Raw genomic sequence first — 24,847 nt, forward strand, 5'->3', positions numbered from 1 at the left:
GAATCTGCACCATGAAAGGTCATGCTGCATTGCTCTCTCTCCCCCTTTTCCTGTCATTCTCCAGCTGCTCTAATAAAAGGCAATACAAGTCTTGACTCAAGGTCTACTTACTAGCTTCTTCCAGGAAAGCTTTCATCTGCATTTCACGGTTTTCCTCAGCAAATTTAGTTTTCCTCAGTTGTCTTAAATTGGGTTTTCACCAAAAGTTCCTGGGACTTTTTAGTCCCAAGAAATACTTTTAAGGAACTAAAAGGTTCCTTCAGCCCACTGTTGTCTGCATTTCCCCCGTGATATAAAGACCCGCGTAGATTAGGCAAAAGTTCCAGTACTTTCAGAAAGTACTACCCCCTTGACCAGGGCCTTTTTGGGGGGGCAAAAGGTTCCCGGAAAATGTACTTAATTTCGACCCTGGTCCCTGCGGTTGAAACGCAACGAGTTCCTCAAAAGGATTTAAGTTCCGGGGGAAGTTCCTGCGGTTGAAACGCAGCTTTAAAGAATGAAAACAAAGTAAACTCCATCTGCTGAGGAAGTCTGTGAGATGCAGTTGAAAGCTCCAGAACCAGTCCAATATTTCATACATGTCTGTTGCATGTATGTGTGTGTGTGTGTGTGTGTGTGTGTGTGTGTGTGTGTGTGTGTGTGTGTAGTGTACACACCACCGTCGCCAGCGTCAGTGCTCTGAGATCTCCTGATGGCGGGGTTGGCTGAGTGGGAGCTGTACTGGTAGAGCTGGTTCCCTTCGTCAACCTGCCGGCTTATCTGTGTGAGGTCGTGCATACTCAGGCTACGCAGTTTCTCTGTGATGGCACCCTGACCCTGTGACACAAACACACACAAGTCAATATTACATCAACAGCAAACAGCCCTTCAGACCTCTCAGAGAACAACAGGACAAAATCCAACACACAGATGAAGTGAGTGAGTGTCAACAGACTGTTGAACACAACTAACTACCAATTCAATTCAATTCCATAGGCTTTATAGGCATGACATTTGACATGTGTTGCCAATCTTCATGGAAACAGTTCACAAAATGAACAACAGCAACAATGGAGGAAAAATGGAGATATTTGATTAAACATAAAACAAGAAGGAAAAAGAAACAGGAATCTGTGTGTTATAATGAAATGAAAGGTTTAAACACAGGTAAAAACATTAAGGGATATAAATGAAGAAAAATGAGATTGTAAATACTGAGTTAAATGGATTTGCAAATGTTGATTGTTGATTCTTCATTACATCACTAAGAACAAGATGTATTTTTCAGCTACCAGGTCTGGTAAAAGAACAGAAAATCAAAGGAGGGGGGGGAACACGATGTCATGGGAGAATAATGCTGGTTGTGAAATGGAAAGTTCTGTCCATGCTGCTTACACTGACTGCTTTTACCTCCCAGAGTAGCCTGCTGAAGCACACAAACCCTGAAGAAAGGAAGGATGTCAGTACAGAGACAGAGAGAGAGAGAGAGAGAGAGAGAGAGAGAGAGAGAGAGAGAGAGAGAAAGAGAAACAAAGTCACAAGAGGGTTAGCTAGTAGGCAAGCTCGGGCAGATCCACACAACATCATCCTGACTAAATAGTAATATAGTAATAATTAGAAACCACACAATGTGGCTTCCAGTCTTTCTAAAAATCAATGTACGTGGTGGTTAGAGAAGTGATACAGTTTTCCCACCACAGGCTCCCAAATCTTCCATCGTCCGAGCTGTGTAGCAGCAGATATGACGTCACGTAACTCTGATTAGAACAATAAAAGCGGTAACTTCCTTCTACCTCCGCATAGACTCAAATGAAGCAAATATATAGATTCTGGTATAAAAAAATCGATTTCACTCCCATCAACATATTTGAACCTGAAGATAGTGATTCAGGTGGGGTGTACTGCCTGCGGCTGCGGATGTGTCATGTGGCCATGACCAGAGGTGAGTCTCGGTACAACTTATCTCACAGACCAGGGAGTACAGCAACAATTGAAGTTGATGTACTGTACTAGCATGATTCTTGCACTTTTTGGGGGTTGAATTGCCATTATTGTAGTCGCTTGTGATAAAAGCGTCAGCTGAATAAATGTAATGTAACCGAAGGAAGCAGTTAGGAAAGAAATGTTCAGAAAAGCCGTCTGCTTCTTCACACCTGTAGAGGATTTACAGATGCAATTTCAAAAACCAGCCGCAGGCTACGCGCACATCAATATGCAAGTATGGTGCATGCATAATAGAGGGTGGGTGCATATAGCAGCTTGAAACGTGTGGGTCTCGGGAGTTTCTTTCTCAATAAAATCACATGCTAAAAAAAAAAAAAAGGCCCACGGTCTAAAGGCTGAGATGCATTTGTAATCCAAAACCATGTCTCCACAGAAATCTTTCAAAGTGCTCTCTCGGAGCGGAGTCGTGTGCTTCAGCCTGTCAGGCGGGTTCAGACAGATGGATTTTATGTAGGATGCAGCTGGTTGTATTGTACAAGCCAAGGTTAATCAAATTCCTGCTTAAAACACGACAAGCTTTTAAAGGATTTGAAATAGCACTGTGAGCTAAAGGTGTGATGATGAAACACAGAGGGAGAGGAAAAGAAGAGAGGAAGAATGAAGACGAAGAAATAAACGGAATATAAGAGATAAAGGAGGTTTACAGGCAGAGGAGACAAATAAAAAGAGAGACACACAAAGAATGGTAGAGAGAGAGAGAGAGAGAGAGAGAGGCATAGTTTGAAGCAGTGATTAATGGCATGTTTAATGTAAGCAGAGACAGCAGGGCTTTTACAAGTTCCACACTGGTGTCACTAGAAGGATACACACACACACACACACACACACACACACACACACACACACTACAGTTAAAAGGTACAGTCAACAATTTCATAGTTCACACAGTCACACACAGTTGGCACTGGTCCTTCTGATCCACATCTCCTTTGTTTCAATATATACAGAGTTCAAGTCATTCATTTCTAAGGCCCTGTCTACACGTATACAGATATTCATCTCTACGTTTTGGCCTCTCGTCCACACGCAAACGGAATTCTGGGTCACAAAAACGGATATCTATGAAAACGCCTTCACAGGTGCAGATTTTTAAAAACTCCACAAACTATCTATCTATCAAACGGAGCATTTGGGAAACGATGACGTCCTCTCCTCATTTCGTGCATGCCCGTTGTTGCTGTGTGTAATCAACAGGCGCCAGAAAACAACAACTACGATGGCGGACTACCGGCTTTTTGACGTTTTGTTAGCGCTGCATGGATTAATTACTACTTTACATTTGAAAAATGTTACAGTCACAGGAGGCCGAAGCAGGGAACACATTAAACATGTCGAGGCCGAATAGTGATTGAATGTGTTTCTGTTATTGTTATTATCACAATTGATATTGTACATTTTAAATTGTTTGTTTTATGTTTTTTTACACATTATGGAGATACATTATGCTCATTTTCAGATTCATACTTGTACTTTAGGTTTCTACTAGAACATGGTTACATGCTTTAAATGTTCAAAAACACATTATTTTTCTCATAGTGTCTGTCTAAAAATACCTGTATTCACCCTCTGTCTGAAACGCTCCTGTCTCTTTAAGAGAAGTCTGCTCTGATTGGCTTACGAGAAAAATATGGTGCCCCTTTTGCAAAGGTAGTTCTCAAGCTTTGGGCGGTATATTCTAATGGGCCTGCATGTGACATAGAAAGGGGAGACAAATCTGAATGGCTTGTTGAATCGCATGTTTTCTGATCTAGACAGCTCACAAAAAACTGACTGAGTTGTCTTATTTCACAGTTTGTGGGTTGGTAGGTAATCCAGATACCAGCCAACATGAGTTCTGAAAGCCTAAAACTGATCGAGACAGCACATTTTCTTCCCTTTTTCTGCTGACCCACAAGATCAAACAATCAAAAATAGAAAGAGAATATATTTATATTCACCTTGATTGTCTTTGTTCAGATTTTGCTCAACAAACCCAGCATCATGTATCACGCTAAATCTATGCGGTGAACTTTAGTAGTAGATTCCCACCGCTTGGGATTACCTCAGTGCAGCGCAGCCTCAGACAAGAGATCAATAGGGATTATCTGACACACTCAGGTATTCATGCAATGCTGATGAAACCAGTTCACATACACACACTTTATTTATCCTGACTCTGCAGCGAGTGGGAGCTGCGGGGACAACGAGGTACTTTAGAGACACACACACACACACTCACCGTGGACACATTTGCATGAGCGGAGGTACAATGTTTTTATTCAGGATTGGCTGTAGCGTGTAATGCAACTCTCCTGCATTCATTTCCACACCAATAACACTACATCTGTCTGTGTTCTCTTACGTGTGGTTTAGCAAGCACAAGTGAGTACACTCTGTTCCAACAGGATACATTTGGCAAAACAATCTGCTGTATTGCTTTACTGCAGAAAAGAAAAAGACAGAGAACACTGTTGTTTTTCTAAGTGAAAAACAGTTTCTTAGAAAGTTAGATGGGAAAGAGAATCAAGAAAATGACTTTCAAAATGTTTATCCTCCTCAGGGAATAGGAAGTCATGGGATTTATGGGAAATGTTGTCTTAATTTGACTTGAGAGTGCCTCAGCCATGCTATTGTGATTTTTTGTTTTTTTTGAAATACAGAAAGCCATGTTCAGTAAATCAATGCTGAAAACAATAGAAGAAAAAGTAGCGCCTTTAAACAAATATCCAATAGAATAAAGAGTAGAAGCCGGAGACACTTGCCTTGACAGCTGCAGTGACGGCGGCGCTGGCTGCGATGCTCAGTCCCTGCTTGCCAAAGTTGACCATGGTCTCATAGCTCCTCTCTTTGGCCTGCACAATATACTCATCTATTTCCTGCAGGGGAGACAATCAATAACGGTTCTAGTAGACAGTTTAATCGAGTGCAAAATAGTGTGTCTATAATATTCTCAACGACGGACGAATGGATGGATGGATGGATGGATGGATGGATGGATGGATGGATGGGTGAGCTTACCCTCTCTCTGGAGGACAGCAGAGGGTGCAGACACTTCCTGTATATGAGACTTGCTCCTCTGGTGTAGGGGGACAGCAGCCAGATCACAAAGGCTATCTTCAGCTCATAGTACAGAGGAAACCTGGACACACACACACACATACAGCAGGAGCATCCCGACATTAATAAGGGCTGATATTAAAGCTTCAGTAGGAAACAAGTTTTTGGCATCATTGGCCACAAATTCCATAATAACCTTTCAGCATATTGTAATTCAAGAGTTCGGAGAGAAAACTAGACTTCTGCACCTCCTCATGGCTCTGTTTTCAGGCTTTAAAAAATCTGATGGGAGACTTTGACCAATCACAGGTCATTTCAAAGAGAGAAAGCGTTCCTATTGGCTGTGCTCTTGTTGGTGGGCGGTGCTTGATATTCCCTCAAGAGATCTCAGCATGGCTGACGGGTCCCAAACTTTCTCATTTTACAGCTAAACAGTACACTACAAGATGTTTCTGAAAACATTCGAGGGGAGAAATAGGCATTACAGTAACAGAATGTTGATTCATGTTTGATCAGCGCTGCCTAGTTTGACCGCTTGGTTCGCGAGTGATTGGCAGCTGCTCAGAGACGGCAGCTGGACGGCAGACTCCAGATCAGCTCTGGTTGGTTGTTTTCCTCCGGTCTGTGAAATCTTGCAGATGCCGTTAGGAGCACCAGAGGACACAGAGGCACATGATTTTTTTCAGATTACCTGTCTCTTGTACTACTGTCAGGATAAAGTGACCGTTTTAGAAAAATAACTTTTTTTGAATAATATTTGCTCCAAGTCTACCCACTGCAGCTTTAACTCTAGTGGAGTATTAGTCCTTTTCTACAACAGGAACCAATGTTACTAAAGATGTAGCCGTTGCCATGGCTATCATCCTTCTGCTTTGTGGTGTTCTTGATTTGGGCACCGCTCCGGAGGTGCAGATTATTAAAAAAAAAAAAGGATCACAATGAGCAAACAAAGAAAATGCTGAAGTAGTTGGACGGCGCTCCGGGCCATTTGATTTGCTTGTGCCACTCTTGCATAAAAGTGTGTTTCACTTTCAAATGGTGTTTCCCACAGCGCTATCTTCCGTGATTGGGGCTTAGAGTGCATCCACACGTGTGGACACAATGTTGAGTGGAATACAGAACAGACTGTCAATCCCACTCAGGACATCTCAACTTCCCCCACATTGCACCTTTTAAATCTTTGAGTACATGTGTTCTTTGAGGTTCAATTCACAATAAATGGCTTATGCTGTGTTCAGACCAAGAGCGAGGCGAATTTTCGCCTCACTTCACTCACGTGAGTTTGACCGCCAGTATTATTTGTGTTCATTCATGCTAGACGTGCGGGAGAGGAGAAGGAGCTTGTCTTCACGGATACCAACAACTTTTCTTTCCTCCATTTCCGCCATCAACCATGGAAGAAATAACCACTGGTGCTGCAGAAGTCCCAGATACTTCGGAAAACCAAACGCCGCCGTGTCTGGGTTCATAACATCATCCGGCGGCGAGCTGTATTCACTGTATCTAGCAAGCCACATGTCACTACTGTGGTATAAACCCAAAATAAACGCATTGTGCTGTGATTTAATTGCAATAAACAGATCAAAAGGATGGCGAATTAACTACATAATAATGCCGATTTGTAAAAAGTCTGAATTCATGCTTTGTCAGGCCTGTCAGCAGGACGACAAGCAAACAACTTTTAAATTGCTTGTTTTCTGAATGGAGTTCCTATCGATCAGTGCCAGGCTATGCAGTTGCTCCATCAACATAACGTCATCTAGACATAAATACGGCAGCGACGTTGTGGTTTCTACCATGGACAGTCTGAGGTTTATACACAGAGTTTTGTCCGGTCTCTGTACAGATAGGATGTACTATCGTAGCTCTGGGTGACCAAAGACAGCTACAACAGTCCAGTCCAGTTGTACATCTGAAACATCACGGTTTGTAAATTACAGTGGATACACAAGAAAAAAAACCTCACACCAAATACTCACAGAGTTTAAGTGTTTAACTTTAACTTTTAACTTTATTAAGCTCCTATTTGTGTTCCCACATATTCTTTCATCTGTCACGCATTACTGCAAAGCCTTTCTAATTACATTATAACAAAAGAATTCCATACTGCAACATAATTAATATCAGCAAGGGAATTTCCACTGGTGATAGAATCATCCCATCACCACATCACAGAGTACATATGAGAGAACAGTTGAAACAATGTGTGTTAGATGATAATGATTAAGTAAGAGATTGTTGAGTGCATATTTCTTACGTAGGTGTTATCTGAGATACGACCATAATGTGTAACTCACCATGCCAGTGTTAGGTCGGTGATGGTCTCCACCACGGTGTAGAGGGCAAAGACAATCCAGTACATCATCCATCGCACCTACACAGACACACACACACACACACACACACACACACAGAGAGAGAAAGAACACTTAACAATAGAGCGCCACTCTTGAGGAAATCACCACCTGCTTTATATGGAACAATAAGCGGCCAAGTTTCCGCCTGGGAACCTTTAGCCGTACGCTGCTGGCAGCATAAGAGATGCTTTTCAGGTTTATACCTGTTGCCTTTTGAGAAGGTGTTTGTTCAGTGTTCATACAGTGTAATATAGAAGTGTTTGAATTGTTCTTCATTTTAGTCTTTTTATTCTAGATCTGGGTACAAAAAGGATCAAATGCAAGTATGGTTTGACTGGAGAAGTTTTCATACTACTTGGTATTGGGTTATTTCTACTTAAATATCTCCTCAGAAAGAGCGCAAGGAACGCCATTCACTGTTTCTCAACAACAGCAACAGTTGCAGGTGTTCTCATTGTTTGCGCTTTGAAAGGTCAGCGGCAAAGAGGTCAAAGTTTAAATAATTTGAACTTTGAGCGCAGCACTTGGTGGGGATTTCGGGCGATGCACCACCCCAAGGGTGGCGCTCTCCGCATAGGAAAACAATGGCACAGCCAGCGCAGAGCGATTGATCATGTGTAGACTGCTTAACAAGTGCAACTTGTCCAACTTGTCCAACTTGTCCAACTTGTCCAACTTGTCCAACTTGTCCAACTTGTCCAACTTGTCCAACTTTTTGCTCCAGCTAGCACGGCTGGTTCTAGCTTTTTCGGGCATTTTTACTCCTAGAAAAATATATTTTTTATTTAACTTAGCTGCATTGTTCAACATCAAAATCAAAACAAACATGCAAATTATAAATAAACCAATAAAATGACTTTTTAGAATATAAACAATGTTTTGGATAAATTCTAAATTGATGAGAAAAAATAAAATCGCTTTTGATGTTCTATATATTTTAAAAGGTCAATTTTAAATGATTAACTAATGACAACAACAACGATTTTAAATTCGGGACGGTCCACACTCATTTCGGGATGGCTTATGTTGTTTTCTGGGAGGGTGGTGAAAAAGGTTAGTTGAGAGCCCTGATAGAATGAAAAGAAAATGTGTTAAGAGTTGCAGAATTGGAGGTTTATATGGTATTCTTCTCTTTTCGTTCTCCTTTTATCCTCAACCTCTTTCCCTCTCCGGCCAGTCGTTGTGAAACAGAGCTTTAGAGAGATTTTTCTCTTTCTCTCTCTGCCTTCATGCTAGTTTCTTCTGTCCTCCCTGCCCTCTCGTCTCCCTCCGTCCGTCCCTCTTTAAGGGCTTTCCAGGCTCTTCTGGCTGGATTTCCATATCAAAGCCAGCGGTAGACGGTGGCAGGCGGGCAGACGGTCACATGGCAGGCTGTGGTATTAGCCAGACCCGGCCGCTGCCGCATGACTGAACACACACTGACACTAGCTAATGAAATGTCAGTGTGTGTATGTGTGTGTGTGTGTGTGTGTTTGTGTGGATGAGTGAGGGAGTAAAGTCTGTGTTTGAAAGAGGGAGAACAACAGAGAGACACTAAACACAGACACACACATTCACCTGTCTCTCACACACACACACACACACACACGCCTGCAGTCTGACTCCTATTACTGCTGGACTGGTTAATTGGTGACCTCATAGTGAACTCCCCCCCAACACACATACACACACATACACAAAGAGGCTCATGGAATGATAAATGTAAAGAGGAGAGAGAGTGACACAGAGCCGGTGAGATGGAGAGGACATCTAATTTATATGTTTCAATCCACTTCTGCCTCCACTGCTTCCGTCTCTCTTCTACCTCTCCCTTTCATCTTCCACTCCATACCGCCTTCTTTCTCTCGGTCTCTTACAGCACTTTTGTTCCCTCTGTCCCTCCCTCCTTCATCTCATCAGTAGGGAGGACATTAAGACGTGACCTCAGTGAAATATACAGCAGCCATTTTGCCTTCCTGAGGCAATAGCAGACATTTACTGGCCCCGTCTGTGAATAACTGCCTTCCATTAAAAGAGAAAGGGAAAAAAAAGAAAAAACACCTGACATCAGCTCTTTACAGCCACTGGGCCCACTGGTAATGTTAAACCTGGTAGACAGAGCATGAAGGTAGACAAGTTTCATTCAGCGAAATAACTTTAATATATTCAAAACGAGTAAATATTGTTAATATTAGTTTTTCTTTTAAAATGGAACCAAAGTGTCAATTTAAATGCAAAAATGGCTCATTATTGATTTATCAGCAGAATATTTTTTAGTTTAATAGTTTGGTCTCTACTACCCATCGCAATTTCCCAAGACCTAAGCTGACATATTCAAATTGCTTGTTTTGTTGAGCGATTGATCACGTCTACAAAAGAGTTTCCTAATGGATGCAACGTAAATGGAAGTAGAAAGAGTGCATTAAAACAATTAAGGCAGCCAGTCAAGATCTCAAATAACAAGGAAACCCATGGTGGTGTATGTATGTCAAAAATAATGTATCAAATTACCCGTCAACTCTTTGTGTTAGCATGTCTTTACTTTCAAAGACATTATTCTCCAGTGGCAATTGGGAACTAGTAGACTTTTTGGCGGGACTGCAGAGGGTCAGCTCTACGAACGCAGAAGTCCGTCACTGACTGAGTGATGAAGTTACACGATTGGTCAGCTGAGGTGTTGGAGTTTCCTCATTGGCTGTTGCTCTTTCAAAAATGAAAAGGCGGGAACAGTCTTTTGTTTACGTTTTTCAGAGGGGTAGGTCAGCGGTTCCATTTCCACCAGATCCGGTGACGGAGGGTGTCTCAACGCTTTCCTGTCATTTCCTATGGAAAGCAGGAGAAGCAGTCGCCCAGTGCATTGTGTTGTGGCGACTTGGAGAGGGTCTGTATTTGCATAAAGTTGAAAAATCTCAATTTATGAGCCTGAGCCTGTGCAGCGCGACGCGTCCGGCTCACGAAACTTGGACTAAGCTGTCAAACTAGGCGATCTTGTTCTAAAATGAAAGGAGATTCAGAAGTCGATTTTGGTGGATTGTTTCGACGAAATAACAGAAAGTTTACGAGCAGGCCGCCGTGTTGTTTCCTGTTTGAGGGACCAATCAGGTGCATTCCACGATAGGGTACGTCACCGCTTGAATGGCCAGTTGAGTGGAGCAGCGCGTCCCCTAGTGTCCTCACCGGACCTGATGGACATGTAGCGCTGGATTTAACATTATAGACATGACCACTGACTATTAGTGGAACAATTTAGCCACAATTTCACAGACAGACAGACAGACAGATGCTCGGTTCTGAGCGCGTCTTGTTGCCCTAATCGTCTACCTAAGGCATGAGTAAGGGCTGGATATACTCCAAAATAGACCTGGACAACAGACACCATATTACATTTCTGTTTATGCAACATTTGGGTGTCTGCATACACACACACACGTGTTCAAACATGTTTGTCGGCGTGGATATAGGCAGATGACAGCGTTTACATCATGCAGACACTTGTGGCCATGCACAATGCAGAAAGTATAATTGTTATTAAGTTATTAAACCATCTGCATGCACACGCAAATAGATGAAAAGGAGGGTCTAAATGAATACTGAAGAATGCTGTTCCCCAGTTAATACAATCTCAACACTTCCTCCATGACAACCTGATCAATTTAGTATTTACACAGCATTACTCGATCAGTAGTGAGAGTCAAAAAAGAGTCGTGTTATACCCACCGCTGCTGTTTTACATTAAAACCCTCCCAGCATAACCCCTCCCTTTCCTGGTAGACTTTTAATTTAAAACATATGTAGGACGTTTGGAGTCTCGTTGAGAGTTGCTTTACAGCGATTGATTGAAAAAAATAGAAAGGGGTTGGGGGGGGGATTACCAGCGGCTACAGTGTGTGGCTGGTATTGTTTTCAAATTGTGAGTCTGTGAGTCATCAAGGCAAATGTGGTCGTGGAGACACCTATTGTAGCAGGAACTACCACAGAGGAGGTTTTGAGTACTTTGCCAGGTGTTTATATGTGTGTGTCTGTCTGTCTGTGGACAGATATTGTCACCGCGATAGAGTTAAAACCTTGCAAGATGAAGTCAGGAAACTTTACAGGCATGTACTTGAGATCAAAGTGAAGGTCGAGTTTGAAGATGGGTGTGGTCCGACCAAGGATGCTGAAGATATGGCGTCATGGTTGATGCTATCCCATCGCAAAATGGTCTCTAGTTTAAGTTTCCTTTAGCTTAAAGGTTAACATTTATATGAAATATATAGGGTTGTCAATTGATTAAAATATTTAATCACGATTAATCGCATGATTGTCCATAGTTAATTGTGATTAATTGTAAATTAATCGCACATTTTATACCTGTTCAAAATGTATCTTAAAAGGGAGATTTGTCAAGTATTTAATACTCTTATCAACATGGGAGTGGACAAATATGCTGCTTTATGCAAACATACGTATATATTTATTATTGGACATCAATTAACAATGCAAAACAATGACAAATATTGTCCAGAAACCCTCACAGGTACTGCATTTAGAATAAAAAAATACACATATCTTGAGGTCAGAGGTCAAAGGGACCCCTTTGAAAATGGCCATAATAGTTTTTCCTCGCCAAAAAGTAGCGTAAGTTTGGTGCGTTATTTAGCCTCCTTCACGACAAGCTAGTATAACATGGTTGGTACCGATGGATTCCTTAGGTTCTCTAGTTTCAATTGATGCCAGTCACTCTAGCTTTAAAACTGCGCCCGCTACAACCTCCGAAAGATTGGCGGCCTGTCTCATTTTTAAGAGGTTAATTAAATATCGCGTTAAAGAAATTGGTGACGTTAACGTGTTATTATCGCGTTAACTTTGACAGCCCTAGCAAAATATTGTTTCACGACTGAGAAAACTGATCTGCCTCAACAGTAAATGTATCATAAATCAAAATAATCTAATAATTTCTGTGTTCATTAATGTCGGCATTAAAGCTGACACTTCATCTTAGTCAGTCCGGAAGCAGAATGTCCTTGAAAAATAAGAGGGCTTGTCTAAATTGACACACAAAATAAATAAATAAATAAATACACTGTAACCACAATCAGATCTTGCCGCTTTCTGTGGTTTAAGCGGTAACAACACGGGCCATCAGATAAGCCTGCTCAAGTCACGCTGCGATCCAGACCGCTCAGCATAGAGCCCCATTTGTCTTAAACAGAGTGGAGTCAGACAGTGTAGCCTAGGGGTCAAAGGCTTTAACTGCCCTCATTCAACACTTTATCATTCCCCGTGTCAACGGTGGATAGGTATCAGAGATGTAGCGAGGGATAGCGGACGGCAATGAATGCGTGAAGGAAGAATGGATCTATGGAAGGAGGGAGAAGAGATTGGTTGTACTGGTTTTACTTTTACTACAGGTGAGAGTGTTCAACAAGACACTGACTAGGAGACATGTCTGTCAACATGTACGCACAGGAATACACGCTGTAATAATAATAATAATAATAAGTAATAAAACATGAAGAAGAGGGCTGGGCCTTTGAAATGAATGTTTGGAGCCAACTCCGTCATGAACTGGAGTAACCTCTGGCAGGGCGTGCTGCAGCTCCAGTCACATAAAAGCAGCCACAGGCCTGTTTGAGCTGCAGAATAGCTGCTCTGTTCCAACATATATACATGACATCCTTCGCCATATGTGCTTCAGGGCGTGCTTAATGAAAAACTAAATTCAATCTTGTGAATTTGTTTTGGTTAGATGATCGTGAAAGGCTGGAGGCGTATTTGCAAACAGCAGTAGATGCTGCTCCTAGCTCCGTCCTCTAGTGAGATCCAGTCTTCATTCAGTGACTCAGCGCTCCTCTTGACATTTTCTGAAGGGGGCACCGAGTGCTAAGTGTGCAGCTGAGGTCTTGCTTCCATCCAGAGATAAAAAGGTTGGGTCGAGTTAGAAGTAAAAATCGTACACTTTGAGCTGGAGGAACTAAATCCTCAGTAATCTTCCTCTCCTTGCCAACTTCCAATTGTTTCCACGGGCTTTAGACTCTGCGACTGACGACGACAACAACAAGATTCATCGATGACTTTGATGGAACAACTCTGCTGGCGGACTGGGGGTTTGAGGCAAAGAACGTATATCGTTGAAAGCCAATTGTTCCTTCAATTGCAACATCAGCACCCAGCAGCAGAGCTACGCTTCCGCTATTTTGGACAGAAAGCGACCAGTAAAACGTCCGCCTACAAAGTGCTGTACAAAAGTAAAACTAAATGATTTCTATTCTGTTGTCATATTTAATGTCTCTACTGAAATCGCCTGTGTTGGACATACAAATATTATAAATATGCATATTATTATAACTATTTACTTACTTACTTAGACGGATAAAGTGAGCGATGGACATAAATGGAAGTTAGAAAAATCCAGCACACAGATTTTGAGAGCAATCTCAAACTTTTTCATGTCAGGGATCAAAAATGGAATCCAACAGACCACAGAACCATGGATGTAGAAGAGGTTGTGTCCTGTGCTTTTGCCCTGCGTGTTAGTAAATAGCCTACAACTCCATTAAATCTTGCTACTAGCACTACTAGCTACTGGCCAATAGTTGGTTATTTGGGAACAGAGACGTTAATACAGCCACCACGGTACAGGCTTACAGCATACAGCCCATGGGTGTATTATAAGATAATAAAAATGATGAATTACAGCCAATATATCCATTATTACAGCCGCATACAGCTAGCAGGAAGCTGGCAGAACCGAATATGTCATATGAGCGTGCAGGGCGGTGCAGTCCCGTGGGTCTGATGCACGTTCATTATGCCGAGGAAAATAACTCTGGATTCAGCTGTTAGTTCCTTTTACAACTTTTATGGACATAATGGTTTAAATGAGGGATATTTAAGTATTTCATACTGGGAAGTTGATTTACCTAAAAAAAAAATGATCCTCTGATTTACAGACGTCTCTTTATACATCCATGGCCACAGACTCGTTGGCGTTTTCAGTCCAAAATGGCAGCAGCGCTACTGCAGCGCCACCTAGCAGCTGTTGTGAAAAACGCACCAGAGTTTCATCTCTTTGCTTCTATAGCTTTTTTTTACTGCTTGATACAGAAGGAAAACCTGCATGGTTCTCATTTTCAAGGACTAATCCAGTGTTTTCACATTAATTACCTACAGTCTAGGTAGACCTGCCACAGTTTCATAATGAATCATATATACTTTTGCACTTCTCAACGGGTGGGGTCCGCACGGTCTGCCCGGGGGATTAAACTCAAGTGGTCAGGGCCCGCTGCTCGGTATGGGAGGATCTCCTCGTGGTACCTCTCCCCAGCTCTGACTGGGACTTGCCGGGCGAATTTCCTCCGTGATGATGTGGCTCTAGGTCGGCTTGGAAAGGCCCAGGTTGAATGAGGCTCACGGATCCGGCCGTGAGCTTTACAGCACCCCCTCCCACAAACCTCGACTGTGCGCGATATTCATTTTATCAATATTGCCCGTGCTACCTTGTAGCATCGGTAATGTTACTGGTTACCTTACAAGCATTGAGTGAAAAGAGAAATATTGGTGGAGTGATAACGTTCCACAGTTGCACACTCAATAGAGCACAAATGGCCATGTGGTGTTTTAGCATGTTAGAAGCATTCAAACTGGACTTGAGGTACCTACAGATCTCCATTTCCAGAGTTGTTCGGAGAAATTGTTAGGTGATTTACCTATACCAAACCAGCTTGATGCAACAAAGAAGTGGACCTGAGGATCGGTAACAGCAGAGATCAAGCAACAGAAGCAGACTGTGAGGAAAAACAAAGAGGAGGAGGCTGAAAGCAGAATCACAGTGTACTGCGTCTGAATCTTAGAGTTGGTGTGTTGAAGCTGTGTGTGAATGTGTTACTAACTCAGTGGACTGGGATTTCACTCTCACTGACATTACTTACATCAGCCGACTCCACCGAGAAAACACCTCCAAGCACTTACGTCTACGTGCATGTAAAGGTTCCAATCAATACCAGAATTCAAATGGGCGCAAGTCACATTCTGCTGTCAATGATTTTGGAGAGTACAACCAATGTCTACAAACAGAGATGTCTCTTTCCCTAAACTGAATGCTGTCATCGGGAGTTTCATGTTCCATCAAAATGACTGTCATGACGGGCTTCCAGCTGGGAGTTCAAAACTTGGCAGTAAAATAATTCCATTAAACGGAGATAGAGGAATTAAGGCGGTCCCTCTGCTGCTCAGTTCAAATGTGCTAAAAACTGAGCTGTAAAATCTCAGGAGAGACTCGTGGGTACCCATAGAACCCATTTTCATTCACATATCTTGAGGTCAGAGGTCAAGGGACCCTTCGTCGCCATGCCAGTTTTTCCTCACCAAAATTTAGCACACGTTTATTTCTTCTCGACAACCTGGTGTGACATGGTACTGATGAATTCCTCAGGTTTTTTCTAGTTTCATATGATGCCAGTATCTTCATTCTAGCTTTAAAACAACTGAGCCCGCTACAACCTAAAAATCGCAAGTTGCGTTAATGCGTTAAAGATATCCGTGGCATTAAAACAAATTTGCGTGAACGCGTTATTATCGCATTAACTTTGACAGCCCTATATTTTACTAATGAATATGGTGAATGCAACAACAGGCTTCAGGGCAGTGAATATTCAGAGTAGCTGGTAACTTTGGCTGGTTACCAAAAAACCCTCAAACCCTTTGCATACACATGTAAGTTTATGGGTGTACGTGCGTGCGTGTGTGTGTAGTAGAATCACATTAAAATCAATCCATGTACATACATGCCGAGGGATGCTCATGTACTTACATATTCCTTGACATTTTTTGTCTTGACGGCTTTGTAAGAGTAGTAGGCAGGATACAGAGTCCCGAAAAACAGCCTGCAGAGAAAGAGAACACACAACATGAAGCATATCATTTCTATTATCACAATGTTAAATAACCCCAATTACCCTAACATTTCCCTAATGTTCTCAACACTGTGACAACACGGACATCCCTGCCTGAACGCTGTAGAGTGTTCTCACGTTGATGCGTCACAGTGGGCTACCTCCGGGTCTGAGAAATGAAGCCAAAGCTGAAGTGCCTTAAACCTGCATTCTCTCTAATAGCCAGCAGGGGGCGACTCCTCTGGTTCCAAAAAAAGAAATCTGATTGTATCGAAGTCTATGAGAAAATGATCCTACTTCTCACTTGATTTATTACCTCAGTAAACATTGTAAACATGAGTTTATGGTCTCAATCGCTAGTTTCAAGTCTTCTTCAATACAGCATGATGTTCATTTAGTAAATTATGGTCCCATTTAGAGTCAAATAGAGTAAAGTAAAATAAATTAAAGATGCTTAGGATATACTAATGCGCAGACCTTTTGAATACAGGCCTATATGTGACGGATAGGAATTTGTGCTGGTGGGTTTTCACATGGTTAGAGAAACATCGATAAATGAAATTGCTCTGTTTACAGTTTAAAGCCTGCAGTTGGCCGCCTTGACTGTCTGGTTTCCCCACACACTCGTGAAGGGGATTTTACCCTCAAACCAAAATGGCAGTAGAGCGTAATCCAAAGTGTACGGAGGCTTGGATGCAAAAAATTGTGATTTTCCAGTTAAAAGCCATCATCTGTTCCTGCAGAACAATCTGGGGAACTTATTTATATCCTGCTATGAGCGGGTGTTGGGATCTGACCCAGAGTCTGCAAAACCACTGGAACACAAGACAATGACTCAATGTTTCCCCCTGTAATCTTGTGCAGCGGCAGTGGTTTAGGGGTAATGTGGGGTTTGGTTCCATGTCTGGTCCAGTGCAGGTTTCAACACTACCTCAACATACTGCAATCTTCTTTTGCACTTTCGATACACACAGTGTTTGCTATGTACAAATATACATTGTTTGAATTTCAGCCTCTTTAGGATGAGGTGTTTTTTTGCACTGCACTGCTGTTTCTAGGTGGTTTTGTCTTCCCAGCCCTGCTAACTGCACAGCCACTCTTTCATGTATGGGGAAACTAAATGGAAACATTATAATGCATTATTTTCTGGGTATCAGTAGATTATACAAAAGAGCTATGAGACATTGAGAGCTTAGAACAGTAAGACTCAAACAGTTTATGTTAAACCAATCAGTGAAATAGCTTAGAGGGCATTTATTTAATTGAAAACATCACAACACTGCCTCAGGTTGCATTCACTTGTTCTATAATAATATGTTTGTTTATTGTTGCACCCAATATACACTGAGGCCCCATTTACACTTGTCATTTCAAGTGTCTCATATCGGGAATAAATCTAGATATGATTTTATACACTTTTATATTTACACTAGGGCTGTCAAAGTTAACGCGATAATAACACGCTAACGCAAATTGGTTTTAACAACACCCATTTCTTTAATGCATTAACGTGATCGATCTTTCAGAGGTTGTAGCAAGCTCAGAGTGAAGATACTAGCATCATATGAAACTAAAAAACCTAAGGAATCCATCGGTACCAACCATGTCATACTAGTTTCTATGGGTACCCACGAGTCTCCCCTTTACAGACATGCCACACTTTATGATAATCACATGCAGTTTGGGGCAAGTCATAGTCAAGTCAGCACACTGATACACTGACAGCTGCTGTTGCCTGTTTTTCATGCTAAACGCAGTACCTGTGAGGGTTTTGTGTTGTTAATTGATTTCCAATAATAAACATATACATACGTTTCCATAAAGCAGCATAATTGCCCACTCCCATGTTGCTAAGAGTATTAAATACTTGACAAATCTCCCTTTAAGGTGCATTATGAACAGATAAAAATGTGCGATTAATTTGCGATTAATCGTGATTAGCTATGGACAACCATGTGATTAAGTGTTAGCAAGCTGCTTCCTAGTATACTTTACTTTATACTTTATTGTCAGACAGGTCTGAAATTTGTTTTGCATAACAGCAGCTCCGTTTGCAACATCACAGAAAGGACAAAGACAATAAACAAGGATACAAACATTTAAACATTACAATCACAGAAGACAATATTCAGGGCCCTTTAACGCACATTTGATCTGGGATTAGGCTCCATATTTAGTTTAAGGATTGACTGATGCAAAAAAAGAGTGCTTCAGTCTAACCTTATTAAATCGTGGAACCCTGTATCTCCGATTCGATGGTAACAGTTGATATTCACTGTTCAAAACATGATTGGGGTTAGAGACGATGTTGTTAGCCAGCCTTACGATGTTATTATGATAGGCTGATTCATAGAGTTTCTCAAGGGGTTGACCTACTATCTTTGAGCAGATTTTCATTTGTTGGAGCAGTTTTGACTTTAAAGTAGTTGACAAATTATTGTACCATGTAGTATAACAATACTGCAGGACACTCATATCTACACATCCATCAGTTACGAAGCAACATTATCATTCACTAGGAGTGGTGTTTGTGTCCACATGATGAGTCCAATATTCTCTCTCTTTTAGCTCAGTGTTTGGTCTCAACCACCTCCTGAGGGAAAAATATCCATCTCTTTAGCTGCTAAATGCTCCACTATGTTCACCAGCTAGTCTCTAACTGGGTCTGTCTGCTGTTTGATACAGAGCTTTTCTCTGAAAAACAGCAACCAGCAAATCTGCAGTCTTTGCTGTGAAACTGAACCAAAAGCAGTGAAGCCAATTCTAAAAAATAATTGGTCTCTTTTGAACAAATAATATGGACGTCCGTATGCAGAGGTGTTACAGATGTATTATTATTGTAGTCTTCACCTGAATGGGTGAGATAAACGCCACAATTATGGATAAAGGATGACCTCTTACAGTGAGAGTGAGATTATAGGTCTTTGTATCTACTGTACATCATCTACTGAAATACACAGCTCTCTTTCTATACACACACACACACACACACACACACACACACACACACACAAAGCTCCAACAAAAGAATGAAAATCCACACCCTCGCTCACAGACACAAGTAACAAGGGCAGTTTGTCCACCCTCTCTGTTCTAAGCTGCACACCATATATTTCTCCCTGACAGAACTGTGTGTGTGTGTGTGTGTGTGTGTGTGTGTGTGTGTGTGTGAGAGAGAGAGAAAGAGAAAAAAACGAGTAGATGAGTTTATAGCAGGGCACTCCTTCCCTCCAATCCCTCTCTCTAACATTCTTCTGCTCCCCTCTCTCTCCTCCCCCCACACACTGGTCTTGCCATGTCTGCAGCACAGTGTGTTCTCTGCAGATCTGCCTGGGATGCATGCTGGATCTGTTCAGCAGGAATACACAGCGACTGCGACCATCACTGCTGCTACTAATTGGTAGAATTCCAAGAGCTTTTCGCAGGTTTCAAGTTTAATCGGGTTATAGAGATGTTTACAAAACAACTCACACGTTATTTTTAGATGGCGTGCGTCTATAATTTCGCACTAAAATGTGTTGTAGATTGTAGGGCTGGGATGATCCAACTATCTACCGATTGGATGCTATCACGATACTTGGGTGCCGATTCGATATGTATTGTGATTTTTAAGTATTGCTTAAGTATTTTTAGGTATTAACTTTTTAAACACTAGACCGTGGGAAAAAGTTGAATCATACACTTCTAGGGACTTTTTCAGCATGTATGTAGTCAGACATGTCCTGAAGAAAAATATATCAGTCATTGTCAGGAATTATTTATAAATTTTTTCAGCAACCCAAAAATCAAAGAATAAAAGACATTTCCCTCACAAATTAGTGGTATTTTCTTTTTAATTTATAAGAGACATGTAATGTTTTATACTTCTGGTGAATATAATCCAATCAATCTTATTTCCATAGATGTATTTTGTAGATACAGTTCCCTTTGTTAACACCTTATTTTGAAAACCGGACGTAGTCACACGTGTATACGTCCTCTAACTTCTCCAAGGTCGTCTCCAGCTCTCTCGTCAGCTCTGTTCTCTTTATACATCCATGGTCAGCTCCATCGGGGCCGTTTGAATGCATTTAACATAGATGTCAATATATGGGTACTCTACAGTTGTAGCGTCGGCCCATTTGACCACAGAGATGAGAGCGTCGGCCGGCTCGAACGCACATTACTGCAATACGATAACGTTTCCTGACAGAGTTAGCATGCAGCTTTAGCTCTGCTTTTCCTGTCAATGTGTGAAACCCAAAGTGTTTCCATACTTTACTGGATGTGTAGTGTTTACCACGCTGGATTTAAAATGTGAGGGTGCAGGTCGTATCCACGCGGACCCTCCGCTGTTTTGTACTTCCTCGTTTTGACTCGCTGCGGTTTGTTTTGGTCGATGGATATGGAACGGATATGACGTCACGTTACTCAGACTACAACAATAAAAGCGGTAACTTCTTTCTACCTACGTATCGACTCAAATGACGCAAATATATTGATTCTGGCATTAAAAAAATCTATTTCAAAATCATTAAAAAAAAACAACTTTTTTTCCCCCACCGTAGATTGCAATTCAGGACAATCCAAGATGATGTGAAAAATCACCTGATTGCCCCTTTAAAGCCGGTGATATCACTATATCAGTACATCAATGTGTTTTTGACAAACGGAGGTACCTCATCACATTAATACAAAAATCCAATAAAGTCCATCAGTGCCATAAAGCAGTCCTGCTCAATGATTTACAACACTGCCTGCAAGGGGTGTAACACAACCAGAGATATAACGGGAAAGATATCATGGTATAAATATAGTAACATCTCTGACAGTTGTAGTCAAAGAAATACACTGTAAAAGGTGTACTGCACTTGGGTACAATGATGACATGGACAGTTAGGTGTCCCTGGATTACCTCAGTCTCCCCGTAAATGACTTAACTGTTCTCAAGACTGACTGAAAAACTGAGCGTAAAATGTAATTACACCTCTCAACTGGTAATACCCGATGTCATTCTGAACGGGATCAAGATGGAATGAAAAAAGAGAGGGAGAGGGGAAAGAAAGAGAGAACTTGGAGGAGGCATGATCTTACTTAGGGCAGTCATGCTGGCAAACTGGACTGGCAGACGTGAGCTGCTGGATTTAAACTGACCCAGTATTTAAACTGGCATCGGGAGGAGAGAGGAGCCCTTGCTGCTACTGTAAAAGGACCCCGACACACCAAAGCCGGCTTCTGTGCCTACCTGCATGCAAAAAGTTGCAACTGACACTGTACCATTCTGTGTAGCTTTGCACTGCCACTGTCGGCCCATGGGCTTTTGCTTGTGGAAAAAGAAAATAAGCCACACGTAGATCTGGAACCATGAATGTAACCTCATAATATAATATAACCCCATGCAGGAACTCTTAAATCTTAACTTTTTTTAACCTTTTCTTCTATTTGCTGGCTTCACAGCTTATCGGTGAAAGACAGGAACAGCTTGAACAGTGATGTTACACTCTGTTCAAAAGATTACACAGAGATTTCAGCCTGTTGTTTGACCAACAAATCAGAAGTGTGTCTGAATACCTATTGGGTAAAATTCCCCTGCTGCCATCAGGACATCGTTGACCTTTGCCTGCTTATAAAAATAATCATTAGTCCAAGTCCTTCATTCCGTCTGATACCAATGCTTTAGGGCTTCTTTAACGCTTCAGAGCCATCGTTTTATGTGCTATCCCCAGTTTATTGTATGTGTTCTCATGATCTGCAATGCAAATTCCCTCATTGGGATAAATAAAGCTCTTATCAACTGAACTGAATTGATCTGCCCACTGACTACGATTGGTTCCAGCTTCACTTTCATTCCTAAAAAACATGATTATGGATGTTAAAATGTGTTGTTCGTGGGTTAAATATAAAATAAATCCCAAAAATAAATAAATAAATAAATAATGTAAAAATAAATATATAAATAAAATAAATACATTTAAAATTCATAAAAAATAAATACATAAATAAATAAAAGTGGAAATGAAACAGAAGAGTAAATAAAAAAGGGAATTAATACAAAGGTAAATAAATAAAAAATTAAAACAAAACAAAAATATAAATTTATGTCACATTTGATCAATTAATGAATGACTACATTTATTTGTTATATTATTTTTGCTACTTTTAATGGCATTTTCTTTTTTTATTTATCCAGTCATTTATTTATTTATTAATTTATTTTTGATTTTGGGAGATTCCATCCTCCATAGTCTACAAGGTTGTTCACACCCTCACCTTAACCTGAGGATGGCCATTTGTGGTCATACATTGAGTCCATGCAGAATTAAAGAAGAACTGGGAACTTTGGGCATTTTTTTTCGTTATGTTTGTTGAGCTTTTTGTTACCCAGCACCAAAAAATGGATGGATGTGTGTGTGATTGCCCAACGTGTAGTCTGTTGTGTCACAGCAACAAGCTATGACTCTATGACTGCCTTATCTGACACAGTCACTATTTTAAAAGACAAAAATACCATGTAGTCTGATCGCTGCATATTAATAACGGTCTTGTTTTAGCCCGACCACCATATGGTTTGGATTTCAAATCTGAGGGGGCGTTGATATGCCGAGCAACTGTAAAAGATGCATTGATACCCTGGTCTCTACTTGTCTGCCACGACCCTGACATGGCTGCACAGGGGGGGGATGAGTGAATGAGCTACTTTATAGGAGCATGGACTCCTTCAATTCCAGTTTAAATGATAAAAAGGTGGAGGATTTCACAATGAAAGCAGCTTACAAACACACACACAGACACACTGTATATAGTCATCTGTGACCAGAGTCCCCTTCAGCGGCGGGCAAGCCGCCAACAACCACAGCAGTTTATTTTCCTGCTGTTGCTATAGAAACAGCAAGGCTGCCAAAGCTCGCATGCTCGCTCTTCATGTCTCCATCTCGCTGGGCTTTATTTGCATGAACGTAGAGAACAATAGTGCTGAACCATCGGCCAAAATAAATCAAAGTTGAGTGAACCCCTGCCCTCTCTTACACTGGTATGTGGCTGTGTTTGTATGCATGTTTGTAGTGGAGAAACTGGAACAGCAGCCTGGGGACGGGGGTGGGAGGGGGGCTCTCTGAATGTCTATATTGCTTTGTCTGTCGTAGTTGTGCAACTACATACAAGTCTTTCCTGTCCAGCTCTGCAATTTCAAGGCCTTGTGGTGGCTAGTAGCTCTTGTTCATGATAATGAAAGGCGATTGCCGATGCTGTGATAATAGCAGGTATTTGTGTCTCAATTGCTCCTAATTTGCTTTGACTGCAGTGAGAGTGTAGTCCCAGAGCTCGTGCTCACACATGGCTGGGCCCATGGCGTGAAGGAAATAAAGACCGTAATAAACAAGCTGCACAATAACAACATTAACCGGCTCATGTCAGCCCCGTGAATTTCTGCACTCGAGGACTTGGCTTAATGACTTCTGTCATTTCATTCGACTCTCAGGTGTCACTGAACACTGTCCCACTTGTAGGATAGTTTGTTATGCAGGAAAATGGGGGGTGGAGGTTCCTCTGGGACAGCAAGGCAATCAAGGACAGGAGAACCACGAATACCACTTGTCTGCTTGTTGACTGGGACAGCGAAGGTTTAGCCCACTTTTTCTAACCCTATCGCAAGAGTAATGCGTTGAAGGTTTTTTCATGAAGTGGAGAATTGCTTGAAAAACAGTATCTCAAACTATCTAAATAATAAATAACTAAAATGCAATTTAAAGTCCATCATGCTTGTGCATTAATGGCTGGTGCGCACTGAGGAATGGAATAGAATAAGACCAAGACCAAGTCACGGCTACTCGCGGTCAGAAACACCGGTGAAATACACTCTGGTTCAAAGGGACAGACTTTACCATTAGGCAAAGTAGGCAACTGCCTGGGGCCTAGGGGTGTAAGAAATTATCGAAAATATCGAATATCGTGATATTATGTTTTGTGATACTGTATCGATTCTCAAAAACGCAGTATCGATTTTTAATTAATAACAGTTTACATGCAAGGATTGACTAAGACAATACTTTATTTCATTTGTAAAGAGATGCACCCTCTGTGTAGATGCCCTCTCAAAGTAGTGCTGTGATGTTGGATGTTATAGAGACTGTGATGAAGGCAAAAGCAGATCCCACTGTTCAGATTGCATGAAAAAGTAAACTTTTTTAAAACTCCAATTGTATGCATATGGTGGTGTTCTTTTTACTGTGACAGTTTTCCTAAAATTAGGTTAAAAAAATTGCAATATATCGCCTTGCTTACAGTATCGCAATATATTGAATCGTAACCCCTGTATCGTGATATGTATCGTATCGCCCAGTCCTACTGGGGCCCCCAAACAGCTATAGATTCATTATGATGTAGTTTTACTATTAATAGTTCGTAGTTTTACTTCCGAAAAAATCTTTTGAGTACTTCTTCACCACTGCCAATACCAACATTCACTAAATCCGCCCCTGAAAACCACACCTAGGTAGCTGTTACTCGCGGTCAGAAATATTGGTGCAATACACTTAGCGGAGGCAATTTCCAAATAGATTGTACACCGTACACTACGCCGTACAACTGACAAAAGATCCAAAAGTAAGTCCAGTCGAGCAGAGCCGTACCATGCAGTGGAAA

The 24,847-nt window shown here is 41.4% G+C and overlaps 1 protein-coding gene and 1 long non-coding RNA gene across 3 annotated transcripts in view; both read right to left on the reverse strand.

Annotated features, from left to right (window-relative positions):
- LOC141758653 (uncharacterized) overlaps positions 1-24,847 on the reverse strand; it is a 209,563-nt gene that overhangs the window by 12,180 nt on the left and 172,536 nt on the right. The gene's annotated exons all lie outside the window — the stretch shown is intronic.
- reep3b (receptor accessory protein 3b) overlaps positions 1-24,847 on the reverse strand; it is a 44,569-nt gene that overhangs the window by 12,180 nt on the left and 7,542 nt on the right. Inside the window, exons 2-6 of one of the 2 annotated variants that reach the window (XM_074620259.1) lie at positions 16,147-16,219; positions 7,317-7,393; positions 4,981-5,101; positions 4,725-4,838; positions 657-816 (exon numbers count right to left, since the gene is read on the reverse strand). In XM_074620259.1, coding sequence (XP_074476360.1) covers positions 657-816; positions 4,725-4,838; positions 4,981-5,101; positions 7,317-7,393; positions 16,147-16,219 — 545 coding nt within the window. Of the gene's footprint in view, positions 1-656; positions 817-4,724; positions 4,839-4,980; positions 5,102-7,316; positions 7,394-16,146; positions 16,273-24,847 lie in introns of those variants that run through there. The other variant, XM_074620258.1, reaches the window with a different exon arrangement.

The sequence above is a fragment of the Sebastes fasciatus genome, chromosome 20, assembly GCF_043250625.1.
Source record: "Sebastes fasciatus isolate fSebFas1 chromosome 20, fSebFas1.pri, whole genome shotgun sequence".
In the NCBI taxonomy this organism is placed as follows: domain Eukaryota; kingdom Metazoa; phylum Chordata; class Actinopteri; order Perciformes; family Sebastidae; genus Sebastes; species Sebastes fasciatus.